The 14,276-nt window shown below is 36.2% G+C and overlaps 1 protein-coding gene and 1 long non-coding RNA gene across 5 annotated transcripts in view; both read left to right on the top strand.

The window, feature by feature from the left end:
- Positions 1-14,276, top strand: part of LOC138990988 (uncharacterized) — a 426,908-nt gene that overhangs the window by 380,450 nt on the left and 32,182 nt on the right. The window lies entirely within an intron of this gene.
- The window catches only part of PDHX (pyruvate dehydrogenase complex component X), a 75,138-nt gene that overhangs the window by 59,584 nt on the left and 1,278 nt on the right, over positions 1-14,276 (top strand). The window contains exons 7-11 of one of the 4 annotated variants that reach the window (XR_011467012.1): positions 865-1,012; positions 5,445-5,503; positions 6,840-6,998; positions 9,923-10,094; positions 11,881-11,945. Coding sequence is in view for 2 of the 4 variants with exons in the window: in XM_005890897.3 (XP_005890959.2) it covers positions 865-1,012; positions 5,445-5,503; positions 6,840-6,998; positions 11,881-11,945 (431 nt within the window). In the remaining 2 variants the exon portion in view is untranslated. Of the gene's footprint in view, positions 1-864; positions 1,013-5,444; positions 5,504-6,839; positions 6,999-7,858; positions 8,075-9,922; positions 10,095-11,880; positions 11,946-14,276 lie in introns of those variants that run through there. The other 3 variants (XR_011467013.1, XM_005890897.3, XM_070383572.1) reach the window with 3 other exon arrangements.

Genomic DNA, 14,276 nt, shown 5'->3' with positions numbered 1-14,276 from the left:
ACATACACAACAGTTTATGAGTAATCAGATCTTATTTCTTTAAAAAATAAGTTATTCAAATTTGGCAGATAAACTTTAAAATTATTTCATTATATAAACATCATTTATTTTATTTGGTCAAGTGTTTTGCTAGCATAAAATGTTTGATTCTCTTAGAAAGCATTTGTAAAAAAAAGTCAGCTGTACTTTTGACTTTTTTTTTTTTTTATCCTAAGTGATTGTAATCCTGCCCCTGAATGAAGGACAAAAAAGGAATTAGCCATAATTTAAGGTCCATCATGTTTTCGTTAGAGGTTCAAGGAACAGAATTGAAAAGTAACAGTAAAGTTATAGGAAGACCTTCTTATCATTCATACTTTACGAGTTTATGAAAATAAGATCTCATGTGATTTGTTTTATTCTTAATTACAAACCAAAATAGAAATAATTTGGGAGATTATCTAGTATTTTGGATTATCTTTTTCTCATGTATGCCATTTTAATAAGTAAGAATTCCCTGTAGTTGTGTTGATATGTTTGTTGATTGCTTTGAGTTTTAAGAAGTGACGTTTGTAACAAAAGCTACTTACAGACTTATAGGTAATATCTCAGTAAACACACCCATTAGGGGATTATTTATGATTTGGTATGTTTCCTTTTTTTTTTTTGTAAGAAAGTGTGGTCTTTATTCCTGACAGCCACTTTTGGCTATGCTGGGACTTCACTGCAGCTCAAGGGCTCTCTGTTGTGGTGCACAGGCTTTCCTGTATTAAACTTTATTTTCTTAAATTAGGTCATTGAGACCGGATTTCAGTTATACAGTTTATTTGCTTGTTTTTTTCAGTTCTGTTTATGATTTAATGGACACGTTATCATTCTTTGCAGGGCACATTCACTGAAATCCCAGCTAGCAATATTAGAAGAGTTATTGCCAAGAGATTAACTGAATCTAAAAGCACCATACCTCATGCGTACGCTACTACTGACTGTGACCTTGGAGCTGTCCTAACAGCTAGACAGAATCTGGTCAGAGGTGAGTAAAACTGAGTTTATTTAATGTCATACACATGCTAAACGGTTACCATATCCTTTGTTTATAAAATGTACATTGTGTATCTTCTTAGTTCATTTTCATCATCTGCGCATATTTTAGTATTAGAAAAGAATTCTCTTTTCCTATAAGAAATAAATTGATTCCATAGTATTGAATACATCATACTTTTTGGAACGATATCTGAAGAAGCAGTTCTTAACATTTTAGAACATAAAAATATCCAAAACTGATTTAAGAATATTTTAAAGATATCTTAAGATATCACTCTTCTTTATACATTTTAATTATTAGTTCATATTTAAAATGTACTTTCATTGTATTAAATTTGTATTGTTCCTCTCCCCATTCAACTAAAACTCAGGTTGCTGAAAGACATAAACTTGTTAGTATAAACTGGTGTGATTTTCTGTGTTTTTGATAGCAGTCATTCTCATGGGTGTATCTCCTTCTTTTTGAAAGATATTTTTGCTTGATGTAGAATTTTAAGTAAACAGGTATGTTTTTTTTTTATTTTGTTTTTTCAGTAATTTTAAAGGTATCATTCCATTATCTTCTGACTTACAGAATATTGGCTGCCATCTTTGTTCTCCTATGATGTTTTAGCAGTATGACTGTTATGTGCTTAAAGCTTTTTATTTCCCTTTTTGTTTTTTGACCTATTGCATTTATCCTGTCTGGGTTTCTCTTAGCTTATCTGTTTTGTGATTTGTGTCTTGAATTAATTTTGAAAACTTCTAGATACACTTATTTATAACTATATCTTCTGCTTCGTATTTTTTTCTCCTTTGAGCTCTAATTATAAATATTAGACATAATTCTAAAGCTTAGATATAACCTCAGTTCCCTAATGGGCTCAAGAAAGTTGCGATTTTATAGTTTATCTTGCTCTTCCTCTCACCCTATTCGGATGGGCACAGCTTTCTCTTATGGCTTTCTACATCCTAAATGAAGGCAGGCCTGGTAAATAAGTTTAGGTATAGACTTTCAAACCTGACAGATTCTAACAGTCCACGGAACCAAATGGAAAGCTATTTTAGACAGAGTGATCAATAGTCAGAAAGTTAATCCTGGAAGCTCCCCTTAGTCTCAAATCAAACTTGCTTAGTTTTGTATGACGTAGAGGTTATTGTGGAAATAATTTTCCTAGTTCCTTCCTCTCATGAGACAGGAAGCTGTACTGTTTCAGTGGAGATATGGATTCATATAGCATCTGCATTGCCCAGATTTGGCTTGTCCTTTTAATTAGGGATTTTCTGTTGAGTCTTCAAAGAGCCCACATTATCCATGCATCTCTACTCCTCTTTCTTATATGAGGTTATAATCTAAAACATTCTGTAAGCAAGTTTCACACTTTGTTTTGTAACAGTATGCAAATGAGAGTATTTGATATTCCCTCACAGTGTATGTCCTACTCAGTTCAGTTCAGTTCAGTTGCTCAGTAGGATCCGACTCTTTGGGACCCCATGAACCACAACACGTCAGGCTTCCCTGTCCGTCACCACCTCCTGGAGTTTACTCAAACTCATGTTCATTGAGTCGGTGATGCCATCCAACCATCTCATCCTCTGTCTTCCCCTTCTCCTGCCTTCAGTCTTTCCCAGCATCAGGGTCTTTTCCAATGCATCAGTTCTTCACATCAGGTGGCCAGAGTATTGGAGTTTCAGCTTCAGCATCAGTCCTTCCAATGAATATTCAGGACTGATTTCTTTTAGAATGGACTGGTTCGATCTCCTTGCAGTCCAAGGGACTCTCAAGAGTCTTCTCCAATACCTCGGTTCAAAAGCATCAATTCTTTGGTGCTCAGCTTTCTTTATAGTCCAACTCTCACATCCATACATGATTACTGGAAAAACCATAGCTTTGACTAGACAGACGTTTATTGGCAAAGTAATATCTCTGCTTTTTAATATACTGTTTAGGTTGGTCATAGCTTTTCTTCCAAGAAGCAAGTGTCTTAATTTCATGGCTGCAGTCACCATCTGCAGTGATTTTGGAGCCCCCCAAAAATGAAGTCTCTCACTGTTTCCATTTTTTCCCCATCTATTTGCCATGAAGTGATGGGACCAGATTCCATGATCTTCGTTTTCTGAATGTTGAGTTTTAAGCCAACTTTTTCACTCTCCTCTTGCACTTTCATCAAGAGGCTCTTAGTTCTTCACTTTCTGCCCTAAGGGTGGTGTCATCTGCATATCTGAGGTTATTGATATTTCTCCTGGCAATCTTGATTCCATTTTGTTTCAAACATCCGGCGTTTCACATGATGTACTCAGCAAATAAGTTAAATAAGCTGGGTGACAGTGTACAGCGTTGACATACTCCTTTCCCAATTTGGAACCAGTCTGTTGTTCCATGTCCAGTTCTAACTGTTGTTTCTTGACCTGCATACAGATTTCTCAAGAGGCAGGTCAGGTGGTGTGGTATACCCATCTCTTTAAGAATTTTCCACAGTTAGGGCCTACTCTGTTCTTAATAAAATGTTAGCAATGGTATCCTTTCTATATGTTTGAAAGGAATTTGGGGAAAACATCTTCTTTCCACATAGATTTGGGATGCCTATCAGAAATATAAGTGAAAATGTCATGTGAGAAAGTGTGTGTTTGAGACTGAAACTCCAGATACAGAAGAATTTAAGATAGAATTTGAAGGAATCATTGTCATATAAATGGTATCTGACTGAAAGAGTGAGCAGATTGTGTAATAAAACCAGGAGAGTCTGTAACACAGATAGCAGAAAGAGAATGTGTTTCAAGATGAAGAAAGTAGTCAAATATAGTAGTATGATGAGGGTGGGAAATCAGGTGAGGACTGCCCACTAGGGCCCTCGATTTGGAAATCATCAGCTGGTAGGTGATTTGGGAAGTCTTCACTCGGGACACCTATGCTGCTGCTGCTGCTGCTAAGTCGCTTCAGTTGTGTCCCACTCTGCGACCCCATAGACAGTAGCCCACTAGGCTCCCCTGTCCCTGGGATTCTCCAGGCAAGAATACTGGAGTGGATTGCCATTTCCTTCTCCAATGCATGAAAGGGAAAAGTGAAAGTGAAGTCACTCAGTTGTGTCCGACTCTTCATGACCCCATGGACTGCAGCCTACCAGGCTCCTCCGTCCATGGGATTTTCCAGGCCAGAGTACTGGAGTGGGGTGCCATTGCCTTCTCCGGGGACACCTATAAATAGTAGGTAAAGTGAGAAGGATGCTGAGATACATGAGAGGTAAGCACAATGAGTTGATAAACGTCTCTCGGCACTGGAAATCCATTTACTTTTCTGCTCCTAAAGGAGTTTTAAACAAAGATGTCTGTATTTCTGGAAATCTGAATTATGAGAGCTGTGTATTAGAAAAGCAGCTGACAGTTACTGTGACCGTTTGGCAGTGTTTCGGTTTATGGTAATACATTTAATCCCTTTCTGCAATCTTAGCATGCCTTTGGAATGAACTGTTGTTCCTGTAAAATTCCATCAGACTATAGTAACTGAATTTGTGTATCCTCCACATACCATGACTAGATATTGATCTTAAAGTCTTTTTTCTAGAAGCCCATGCAATAAAGAATCAAATATAGTTTCCATTTTCCAGCACTTTCATATGCACTGGTAAAGCAGAGGTATAAACCCAATGCTTTTGTTATGATCAGCCCTTTGGGAAGGGAGGGGACCCCAGCTTTAACCATTATGTATACGGGAAGAACATTGATTTAATTGAATTCTCCATAAAACTAGTGAGAGACCTTGTATCATTCATTGCATTAGGATCCATGGCAACATTGCTTCATCTTTGGCATTTACTATATCCTGTTTGGTTAAGTTAAAAACCAGCTCTTATTTAATGTAGTAATTTAAAATTTTTTCATTGCATGCCTTGTTAGTAAAAAGAAATTTCTGAAAATCCCGCCCCCCGCCCACATGTTTGTGTGTGTATATATGTGTATGTATATATATGCTTGGTTTTTTAGGTGATTGTTCTAATATAATCAGTGTATTATAACGAGTACACAGGATACGGACTTGAAAAGGATTTGGAAGAAAATGAATCGTCTTGTAAACTTCCTGACTGTACATGCTGTGGACAGACCGTTTGTCTTTTTAGAGACACAGGACTTGATTCTTTTTTTTTCTGATTATGGTTGTCATGTATCTTTCAAGTACTTGTGTATGATATCTGAGCAATTTAAAAGAATTGTAATCAGGACTAGGAGTAAACATTTACATTCATGGTTGATATTATTTATCTAAGACCTCATATAACGCAAATTTTTCTACTCAAGGAAATCTTATGACTAAGCAAACAAAGACCTGTATATATTTTTTTACCATTGTTTGTCAGTAAAGTTCATAGTTTAAGTTTGAAATCATAATTGTTCATTTTAAAGTTTTATTTTGAATATTAACCATCATATGCTTATTTTTCTTTCAGATGACATTAAAGTATCAGTAAACGATTTTATCATCAAGGCAGCAGCTGTTACACTTAAAGTAAGTAGTAAAGCCCAGGTAATTTTGGCTTCTAAAGTAGTCTCTAATTTTGGGGGCCAGATATTCTTCATTTGTGAGGGTTTGTTTTATTTTCTTCTTTCATTTCATTATTATCTATGAAGAATTTAAAATCCTCTGGAGGTTGGGGCTTTATTATTTGGACATAGTGGCATCATTGAATAAAAGAGTTGAGCCTTGAAAGACGGAGAAGTGAAATGAGTAGTTGAACAGTGATGAAATGGAAATCAGTGTAGCATAACTGTGAGAAACCTAAGTGAAAATTCATCTTAAGAGAGTGGTCAGGAGTAAAATTAGAGAGATTGGGTGGAATCAAATTGTGGATTGCTGTGCTTAAATGACATGCTTAGGAGGCCTGGATCTAACTTGGCAGAAAGCAATGAATTTTTTGAAAAGAAATTAGTTGTTGATTTCCATTTTTCAGCATCATTTCCTCTTGTGATAGTTGACAACATTATCAATACACACTGTTTCCAGGCATTTGGTAATTTCTTCCGTTTTTTTCATTCTCAGTGTAGTTGTATGTATATTAAATATATACATGCTCATATGTAGTATATGTTGCTGTTTTAGTTGTTAAGTCATGTCTGGCTCTTTGCGACCCAATGGACTGTAGCCTGTCAGACTCCTCTGTCCATGGGATTTCCCAGGCAAGAATTCTGGAGTGGGTTGCCACATTACCATTTCCTTCTCCAGGGCATCTTCCCAACCCAGGGATCAAACCCATGTCTCCTGCATTAGCAAGCAGATTCTTTACCACTGAGCCACCAGCGAAGCCCCATATATAGTATATAGCATATGTTAATGAAACCTAGGAAATCTCTCTTAAATAGGGAAGTCATTTATTAAGGGTCTGCTAATATCTCCCAGGGCTACCCTAAGAAGTCAGGTTCCCTTATGGCACAGGAATAATGTGGTTGAATGTCAATACCACTCTACCCTCTTCTCTTCTCTTCTCCTCAAAGTCATGTCAGTCATCATATGAGGCAGGAAGGCTCACAAACATTAAATATTCCCTAGCAATTAGATTTAAGAAAAAAAACCTTTTTCTTAACCATGATATAAAGAGATCAAAACATGTATGTATCATCAGAATTTCCTTAAGCTTGCTTCAAAAAAGATAGTGTGTTTATTCTTCCCAAACATAAAAGTTATTTAATATAGAGGTACAAACCACTTTTTTCAAATCAAATTTTTCTTTCCTTTATTCTAGCTATATTCACTTTCAAAAATGCATGACATTAATTATTTTTCTCTAATAATCTTAGTCTAAAGCTCCTTCTTTAATAACATGTTTTTTTCTACTTGTACTTTCTAGCAAATGCCTAATGTTAATGCAAGCTGGGACGGAGAGGGTGCAAAGCAACTGCCCTCTATTGACATTTCAGTGGCTGTGGCAACAGATAGAGGTCTAATTACACCAGTCATAAAAGATGCTGCTGCTAAGGGTCTACAGGAGATTGCTGATTCTGTAAAGGTAGGTCTTAAGCAATACTATACTTGCAAAATGTTAGAATTTACTTTCTGGGAAAGACTTGACATGATCCAGTCACACTGTGAGATAGATGTGTGTGTGAGAGAGAGAGAGAGAGAAAGAGAGAGATTTTTGGTATTTTGAAATGATTATCAATTATGTATACATATTTTTAAGTTTTGATCCAGATACAACCCATTCTAAGATTATTTTGCATTCAAACTTTCAGAAATAACATGCATATTTAGGGCTAGCTGCATTCAAGCTACAGATGACTGCTTTATTTCCCAGAGTCCATAATTTGACCCTAAATATAATATTTTAGATAGATTTTAAAGTTAAAGCTGAAACTATATTTTTATTAAAGTGCTCACTTTTCATAGGACGTTATTGTTAAAAGTTTATTCATTTCTTCTCTAGGGTTGAGACCACTGAAAGTACTTAGTATTCCAGAAGCAAAATTTTTGTGTTTTCCCCTGGGCTCTAATACGGAAGAATCAGCTCTCACCAAAATTACTGCATTGAATAGGCAAGGAACATACACAATAGGTCAGCTTTGACAGCCTCAATTAATATCCAAGGGTAATTTTTGGCAGAAGTATCCCAGGTCTTGAAGTATTACCTTTGAAAATTTCAGATTCATTTAGATAAGTGATTCTTTTTCCATTTATCAATGACCTGAGATACGTATATATGTGTGTGTGTGTGTGTCTGTGTGTGTGTGTAAAACAAGTTATAAGGGGGATTAAAAAGTAGAATATAAGACTTCTTTATGGAGCTGTATAAATATGTAGACCTACTTACCCCAGATAAATAAATGAATGGAAAGTGTAAGTTGCTCAGTCATGTCCAACTCTTTGCAGCCCCATGGACTATACAGTCCGTGGAATTCTCCAGGCCAGAATACAGGCCAGAGTGGGTAGCCTTTCCCTTATCCAGAGGATCTTCCCAACCCAAGGATGGAACCCAGTTCTCCTGCACTGCAGACAGATTCTTTACCAGCTGAGCCACCAGGGAAGCCCAAGAATACTGAAGTGGGTAGCCTATCCCTTCTCTAGAAGATCTTCCCAACCCAGAACTTGAACGAGGGTCTCCTGCATTGCAGGTGGATTCTTGACCAGTTGAGCTACCAGTGAAGCTCCAGTGAATGGAAGGTAATTTAATTTAAAATGCATAGTCTTGGATCTTAGAGTTAAATATAATTAAAGTGACCTTAGTGGAATTTGTATACGTAGATCTTTCTTCCCTCCTCTTTGGAAAGGTTTGCAGAGTGTTTTTATATATAAAAAAGGAACTTTTTTAAAATTGAAGGGTGGTATTCAAAAGTTAAAGTAATAAAGGTTGGATTACTTAGATACTGCACACCTTTTTTTCATGAACAGTTTTCAGCAGCAGTGAAAAATGCATGTAATTTTAGTGTTTTTATGACATTGATATGTGATTAGATTAAACAGTAGCGTTAGAATTTCCTTTAACTATAGAGTTAAAAATTAACTGTTGCAGGGAGATTTCTTTGATTCTAACCAGTTTATCCATTTTAGTCCTATAATATGATTCTTAAAGCAGCTATGTTAGCATTCACTGTTCCTTGCATCCTAAAAGAAACTAAGTTGAGGTGGTGAGGAAGCAGTGTCACCCACCTGCCAGCAGTGGGAAGGGCCCTCCCAGCCCTTGGGAATGTCCCAGGGCCTCTGGTGGTCTTTGAGCATTTCCTGTAACTCCCAGCAGCTCCTGGGTCTGTTCGCTCTGGCTACTTGTCTAAGCTTCCCATTCTGCCTGCCTCTCTCCCGCTTCAAGATTGGTGATTAACATTCCACTTAGGGCTGCCGTCTGTGGGGTCGCGCAGAGTCGGACACGACTGAAGCGACTTAACAGCAGCAGCAGCAGGGCTTCCCTCATAGCTCTGTTGGTAAAGAATCCACCTGCAGTGCAGGAGACCCTGGTTTGATTCCTGGGTTGGGAATATCCCCTGGAGAAGGGATAGGCTACCCACTCCAGTATTCTGGCCTGGAGAATTCCATGGACTGTATAGTCTGTGGGGTCTCTAAGAGTTGGACACGACTGAGCGACTTTCACTTCTTTATCTTATCTTATAATGTACCAGACAGTAGGCTAAGCACTTCACTCAATCTTAATAGCTTTATATCATAGTTGGAACCTTAACTTCAAATTGAAGAAACTGAGATTTAGCACTTTTAAGAAATTTGCCACAGTGTTGCATCTAGAAAGCACTAGAAGTTGTTTGTTTAAACCCAGGCGTTTCTCAGTTCAAATGCCACTTTCTTAGGCCTTCTGTGGCTTCCATAGCTAAAGTAGTTCCTGAATAAACAATTACCCTATTTATTGTCTTCATATGGTTTATAAGTCTTTGAATTCACCTTGTTTATTTATTTGTCGACCCCTCTATGTTCCTGACACTCTGATGTTGACTGTCTTGTTCATTACCATATATCTAATTCTGGATGGTGCTTAGAAGATAATAGTTGCTCAGTTGAATAGTTGAATTTATATATTCAACTAGTTGAATTTATTTAAATTAAACTATATTCAAATAGTTGAATTTATTTAAAGGAAGGTTAGAAATAGTTTTTCAAGGAATTTGTTAGATTGTGACTATCTATCCATGGGCTCCAAGTTAAGAACGCCTGCTCTGAGTACTTCTTGACGCTTAAGAATCACAAGGTTGTCAGTGTGTGGGACTAAAGGCATGCCTCAGCAAAGTTCAGGTTTATATTTCCTAAATAAAGTAATACAGTAACAAGCTTCAAATTCTATGCTATTCTTCGTTAATTACAGTAGTTTTAAGAGACTGAAGCAAAGTTTACCTCATTAGTAGCCAGTAAATTTTTTGAATGAATTAGTAAGGCATGTGATATATTTTGGGCTTCCCTGGTGGCTTAGCAGTAAAGAATCCACCTGCAATGCAGGAGACACGGGCTCAGTCCCTGAGTTGGGAAGATCCCCTGAAGGAGGGCATGGCAACCCACTCCAGTATTCTTGCCAGGAGAATCCGCATGGACAGAGGAGCCTGGTGGTCTACGATCCATAGGGTCACAAAGAATCGGACATGACTGAAGCGAATTAGCATGCACGCACGAGGTAATTTTAGAAATAGTTGCTAGTTAGCTTGTACTACGTCCTGTCAACTGGATGGTTCAAGGAACACGTGCTTTGATTTTTAAGTTCACGTTACCAGGAGATACCAATGAGGATTAGTTACTTTTAGAAGCAGTGATACTTATCAAAATCTATCCTTACTCTATGCTCTCTTGAGTTCATTGACGTGAATATCCTACTGATATGTTTTGGGTTTATAGAGATTTTTTAAAAGTGTATTATGTATGCTTGCAGTCTGTTGGTTTTTTTTTTTAATAATAAATGTTTTTTATTTCTTTTAGCCTGGTAACTTAGCAGGATGTGTTGTGATCATCTGCCTTTAGAGAAAAGCTTTTAAAGTTCATATGATATGTGCTTGTTGTTCAGATCATGTGAAGTTATATTGTTTAAGGCAGGAAAAAAATGCATTTGTTGATTGTTCTGTTTGTGATATTCCAAGTACAGGTCTAAATTCATCTCTTAATTTTTCATTCCGGATCTATATAGTTTTTTAAGTAACTGTATACTAATAATATAAATCTGTAATTGACGCATTTGGCAGTAAGTCACAATGATGTGTTGAGATCATTTTTAGATTTTTAAAGAATGTTTTATTTTTCAAAAATTGAATTATCTATGATTTAAAATTAAATAGCTACCAGTGGTAATTGTAAATGTATCTTTATTATCTATATAATACATCATATTGAATAAGTCCTAGATTTGTATCATCTACCCAATGACAATAGCTTCATTTATCCCTACTCTCTAAAATAATTCTTTATTATTCATATGTAATGATTCAATCTCTGTCCCCTTGCTTTTGAAACATTGAAAAATAAAAATTAAGAGAAGTATGGTTAATTGCAAGTACAAGTAGAGAAAAATTCAACTGCTTTTCGCTTTCAGAGTATTATCTGTCTTTCCCTCTTTAAGTTTTTAGACATTAGCTTTAGCGTGATATGAAATGACTACATTTTTACATCCCTTGTAGCAGCGTAGACTAGCTCATTCAGGAAATGCGTTAGCTATAGGATCAAAAACAACAACAAAAAGTCCATTTTCTAGGGCTTTGTAATTCCACTTCTGAGAAATCATGTGAAATAATTCAAAAGAAACAAATTAACCAAAGTACACCACTAGGAAAATGACTGAATTGTGGCAGATGCAATCTTTAGAATGTTAAACAGACATTAAAAAAATCAGTTATAAAGAGTGACAACACTGAAGCTGCTTATAATATTGTGAAGTAAATATAAAATTTTGGTTTTTTTAACAACTATTTGAAATTAATCTGTTATGGGTAAGAGAAGCAAATGCTGAAAGATGAAAATTGATGTGCTGGTTGTGAGATTGTTGCCATTGAATAATTTATTTAAAAGGTACTCGATTAACAAAAAGGGCTCTTCTCATACTTTTTCTTGCAAGAAAAAAAGTTTATAGGCAAAGCAGAAAATTGCATTGTATATATAAAGAACACTGAAACATTCTGCATAGTATATAAGATAATTTCCAATATTTGAACAGTTTTTAAAGGGAAATGGTTTTTCTAGAGTTTTGATTCACAGATTTATAGCTTGGATTAACTGTGCTCTAACTTACTCATTTTTAAGTGTGTTAGAGAAAATTATATATATAATTTTAAAATGTATATGTACATGTATGTATACTCTCTTATAAAGTCAAGGCCTATCAAAGATGAGAGTGTACCCTATAAAAATATTTAAAGTGACAAAATCAGCTATATAATGTAGTGTTGGTTATCACACTCTGTTTATATTTTTCTCAGGCTCTATCAAAGAAAGCCAGAGATGGAAAATTGTTACCTGAAGAATATCAAGGAGGATCTTTTAGGTAAAATTTAAACTCTTAATTATTGGTAGCATGAAACAGACATAAGATTCATAACGTACTTGTCAACCTGTTTTATTTTCTGAAATTTTTTTAAAATTTAAGCTAAATATCTTACTTTAGACATGAGAATATGTGCAAATGTTCTTCAGACTAGTTAGGCTTTCATATCAAAGCTAGTAGAAAGCCATTAGGGTTAGCTGGTTAGCCCATTCAGATGTTCATAGAATGACATTTGGGTTCTGACATATAGTAAGTAGGTTTATAAACCTCAACTATTTTTTTTCTACTTGTGATTTATTTTAAGGTTCCTTGGGGTTAGGTCCCTTGGGGTAAAATATTAACACTGACTCTTGAGTTATCATCAGCTCTATTCTTGTTTAAGTGTAACTTACATACAGTAAAGTATACTGAATGTAGCTGGAATGTTTTACAAAGTGAAGAAATCTGTGTAACCGACCAAAGCAAGATTATGAACATTACCTCCATGTCATAAGCCTCCCTTTATCCCTCCTAATTCTGACCCCCTAGAGGGTAACCACAGTTCTGAAAGTTATTACCAACGTTTTTGTTTTGCCAACTTTGATCTTTATATAAATACATACTCTTCAGTGTCTGACTTCTTTCATTCAGCATTAGTGTCTGTGAGATGAGCTATGTTGTGTGAGAGTCATTTACTATTGCACTGTAGCATTTTGTAGTATTCTGTATAAATATGCTAGTGTCCATTTCACTATTGGTGGGCATTTGTGTTGTTCACAATTAGTGCTCTTACAAATGCTGATGCCATGAACATTCTTGTCAGTGCCTTATGGTGACTATATGTATGTATTTTTTTTTTGTATAAACCTGAAAGTAGAATTGCTGGGTTTATATCTTTAATAGATTCTGCCAGATAGCTTTTCAAAATGGTTCCACCATTTTTTGCTTCCATCAACAGTGTCTGAGAATTTCTGTTGCTTCATAGTCTGTTAAGTCTTGGTATTATTAGGTTTTAGTGAGTCTTGGGGTTGTAGCTCACCAGGCTCCTCTGTCCAAGGCATTCTCCAGGCAAGAAAACTGGAGTGGGTTGCCATGCCCTCCTCCAGGGGATCTTCCCGACCCAGGGATCAAACCTGTGTCTCATACATCTCCTGCTTTGGCAGGCAAGTTCTTTACCACTGATACTACCTGGGAAGCCCAAGGGAAATGAAAATTAATGATGTTGAATACTGTCTTCATTTATCTGTCAGCCATTTGGGTATCTGGTTACTTATCAGGTAAGTGAAAGTGAAGTCGCTCAGTCGTGTCCGACTCTTTGCGACCCCATGGACTGTAGCCTATCAGGCTCCTCTGTCCATGGGATTTTCCAGGCCATAGTACTGGAGTGGATTGCCATTTCCTTCTCCAGGGGATCTTCCTGACCCCGGGATCGAACCCGGGTCTCCCACATTGTAGACAGACGCTTTACCGTCTGAGCCACCAGGGAAGTCCCTTATCAGGTAAAATGCCTGCTAAAGTTTGTGTCCGTTTTTTAAAATGTTTTATAGGAGTTTCTTTTTCCCTGATACACAGACTTTTTAGGATATATATTATTTCAAATACTTTTCCCACTTTGTACCTTGCCTTTGAAACTTTCCTGATGGTGTTTTTTAATGAACAGAAGTTCTGAGTTAATAAAATCCTATTTATCAGTATTTTTCTTTGTTGTTAGTATTCTTTTTTTTTTTTTTTCCTGCTAGGAATTATTGTCTATCCCAGAGTCATGAAGTTTCATTTTTCTATGTGAGCTTTATAATTTCTCACGTATAGATTACTATCTGTCTGAAATCAGATTTTGTCTGTGATATGGAGGTAAAGGTCAAAGTTCTCTTTTTTCCCCATGTGGATAATTAATTGACTAAATGTCAGTTATTGAAACCATTACTACTCCGTAGCATTGAGAAGGTAACCATGTTTGGTTCTTTTCTGATCTCTCTCTCCTTTTCAGTTGGTCTGTTTGTCCTTTGCTTGCTAATACAAGCTAACCGTAATTTCTGATCTGTGACAGTGAGAGTCTTCCAGTTTTGTTCACCATCAAGCTTGTCTTTCCTGGCTTTGGATTTCCAAATAAAATTTTAAATCAGCTTGTCTTTTTGCATACACACATGCAGTGATCTTGCTGGGATTTTTGTTGGGATTGCATTGAATTGTTTGATCGATTTAAGGTTAAGGAGAATTGACATCCTTATAGCATTGAGTCTTCTAGTGAATGAACATGGTATAAACCAGTGTTTACTTAGTTCTTTGATTTCTTTCAGCTGTATTTTGTAATTTTTTGTTTAGGGATCAGATAATATGTTTTATTAGATTTAG

Source organism: Bos mutus, chromosome 15 (assembly GCF_027580195.1).
Source record: "Bos mutus isolate GX-2022 chromosome 15, NWIPB_WYAK_1.1, whole genome shotgun sequence".
NCBI lineage: Eukaryota > Metazoa > Chordata > Mammalia > Artiodactyla > Bovidae > Bos > Bos mutus.
The sequence above is the reverse complement of the archived record's forward strand: the minus strand, read 5'-3'. Positions and strand labels throughout refer to the sequence as shown.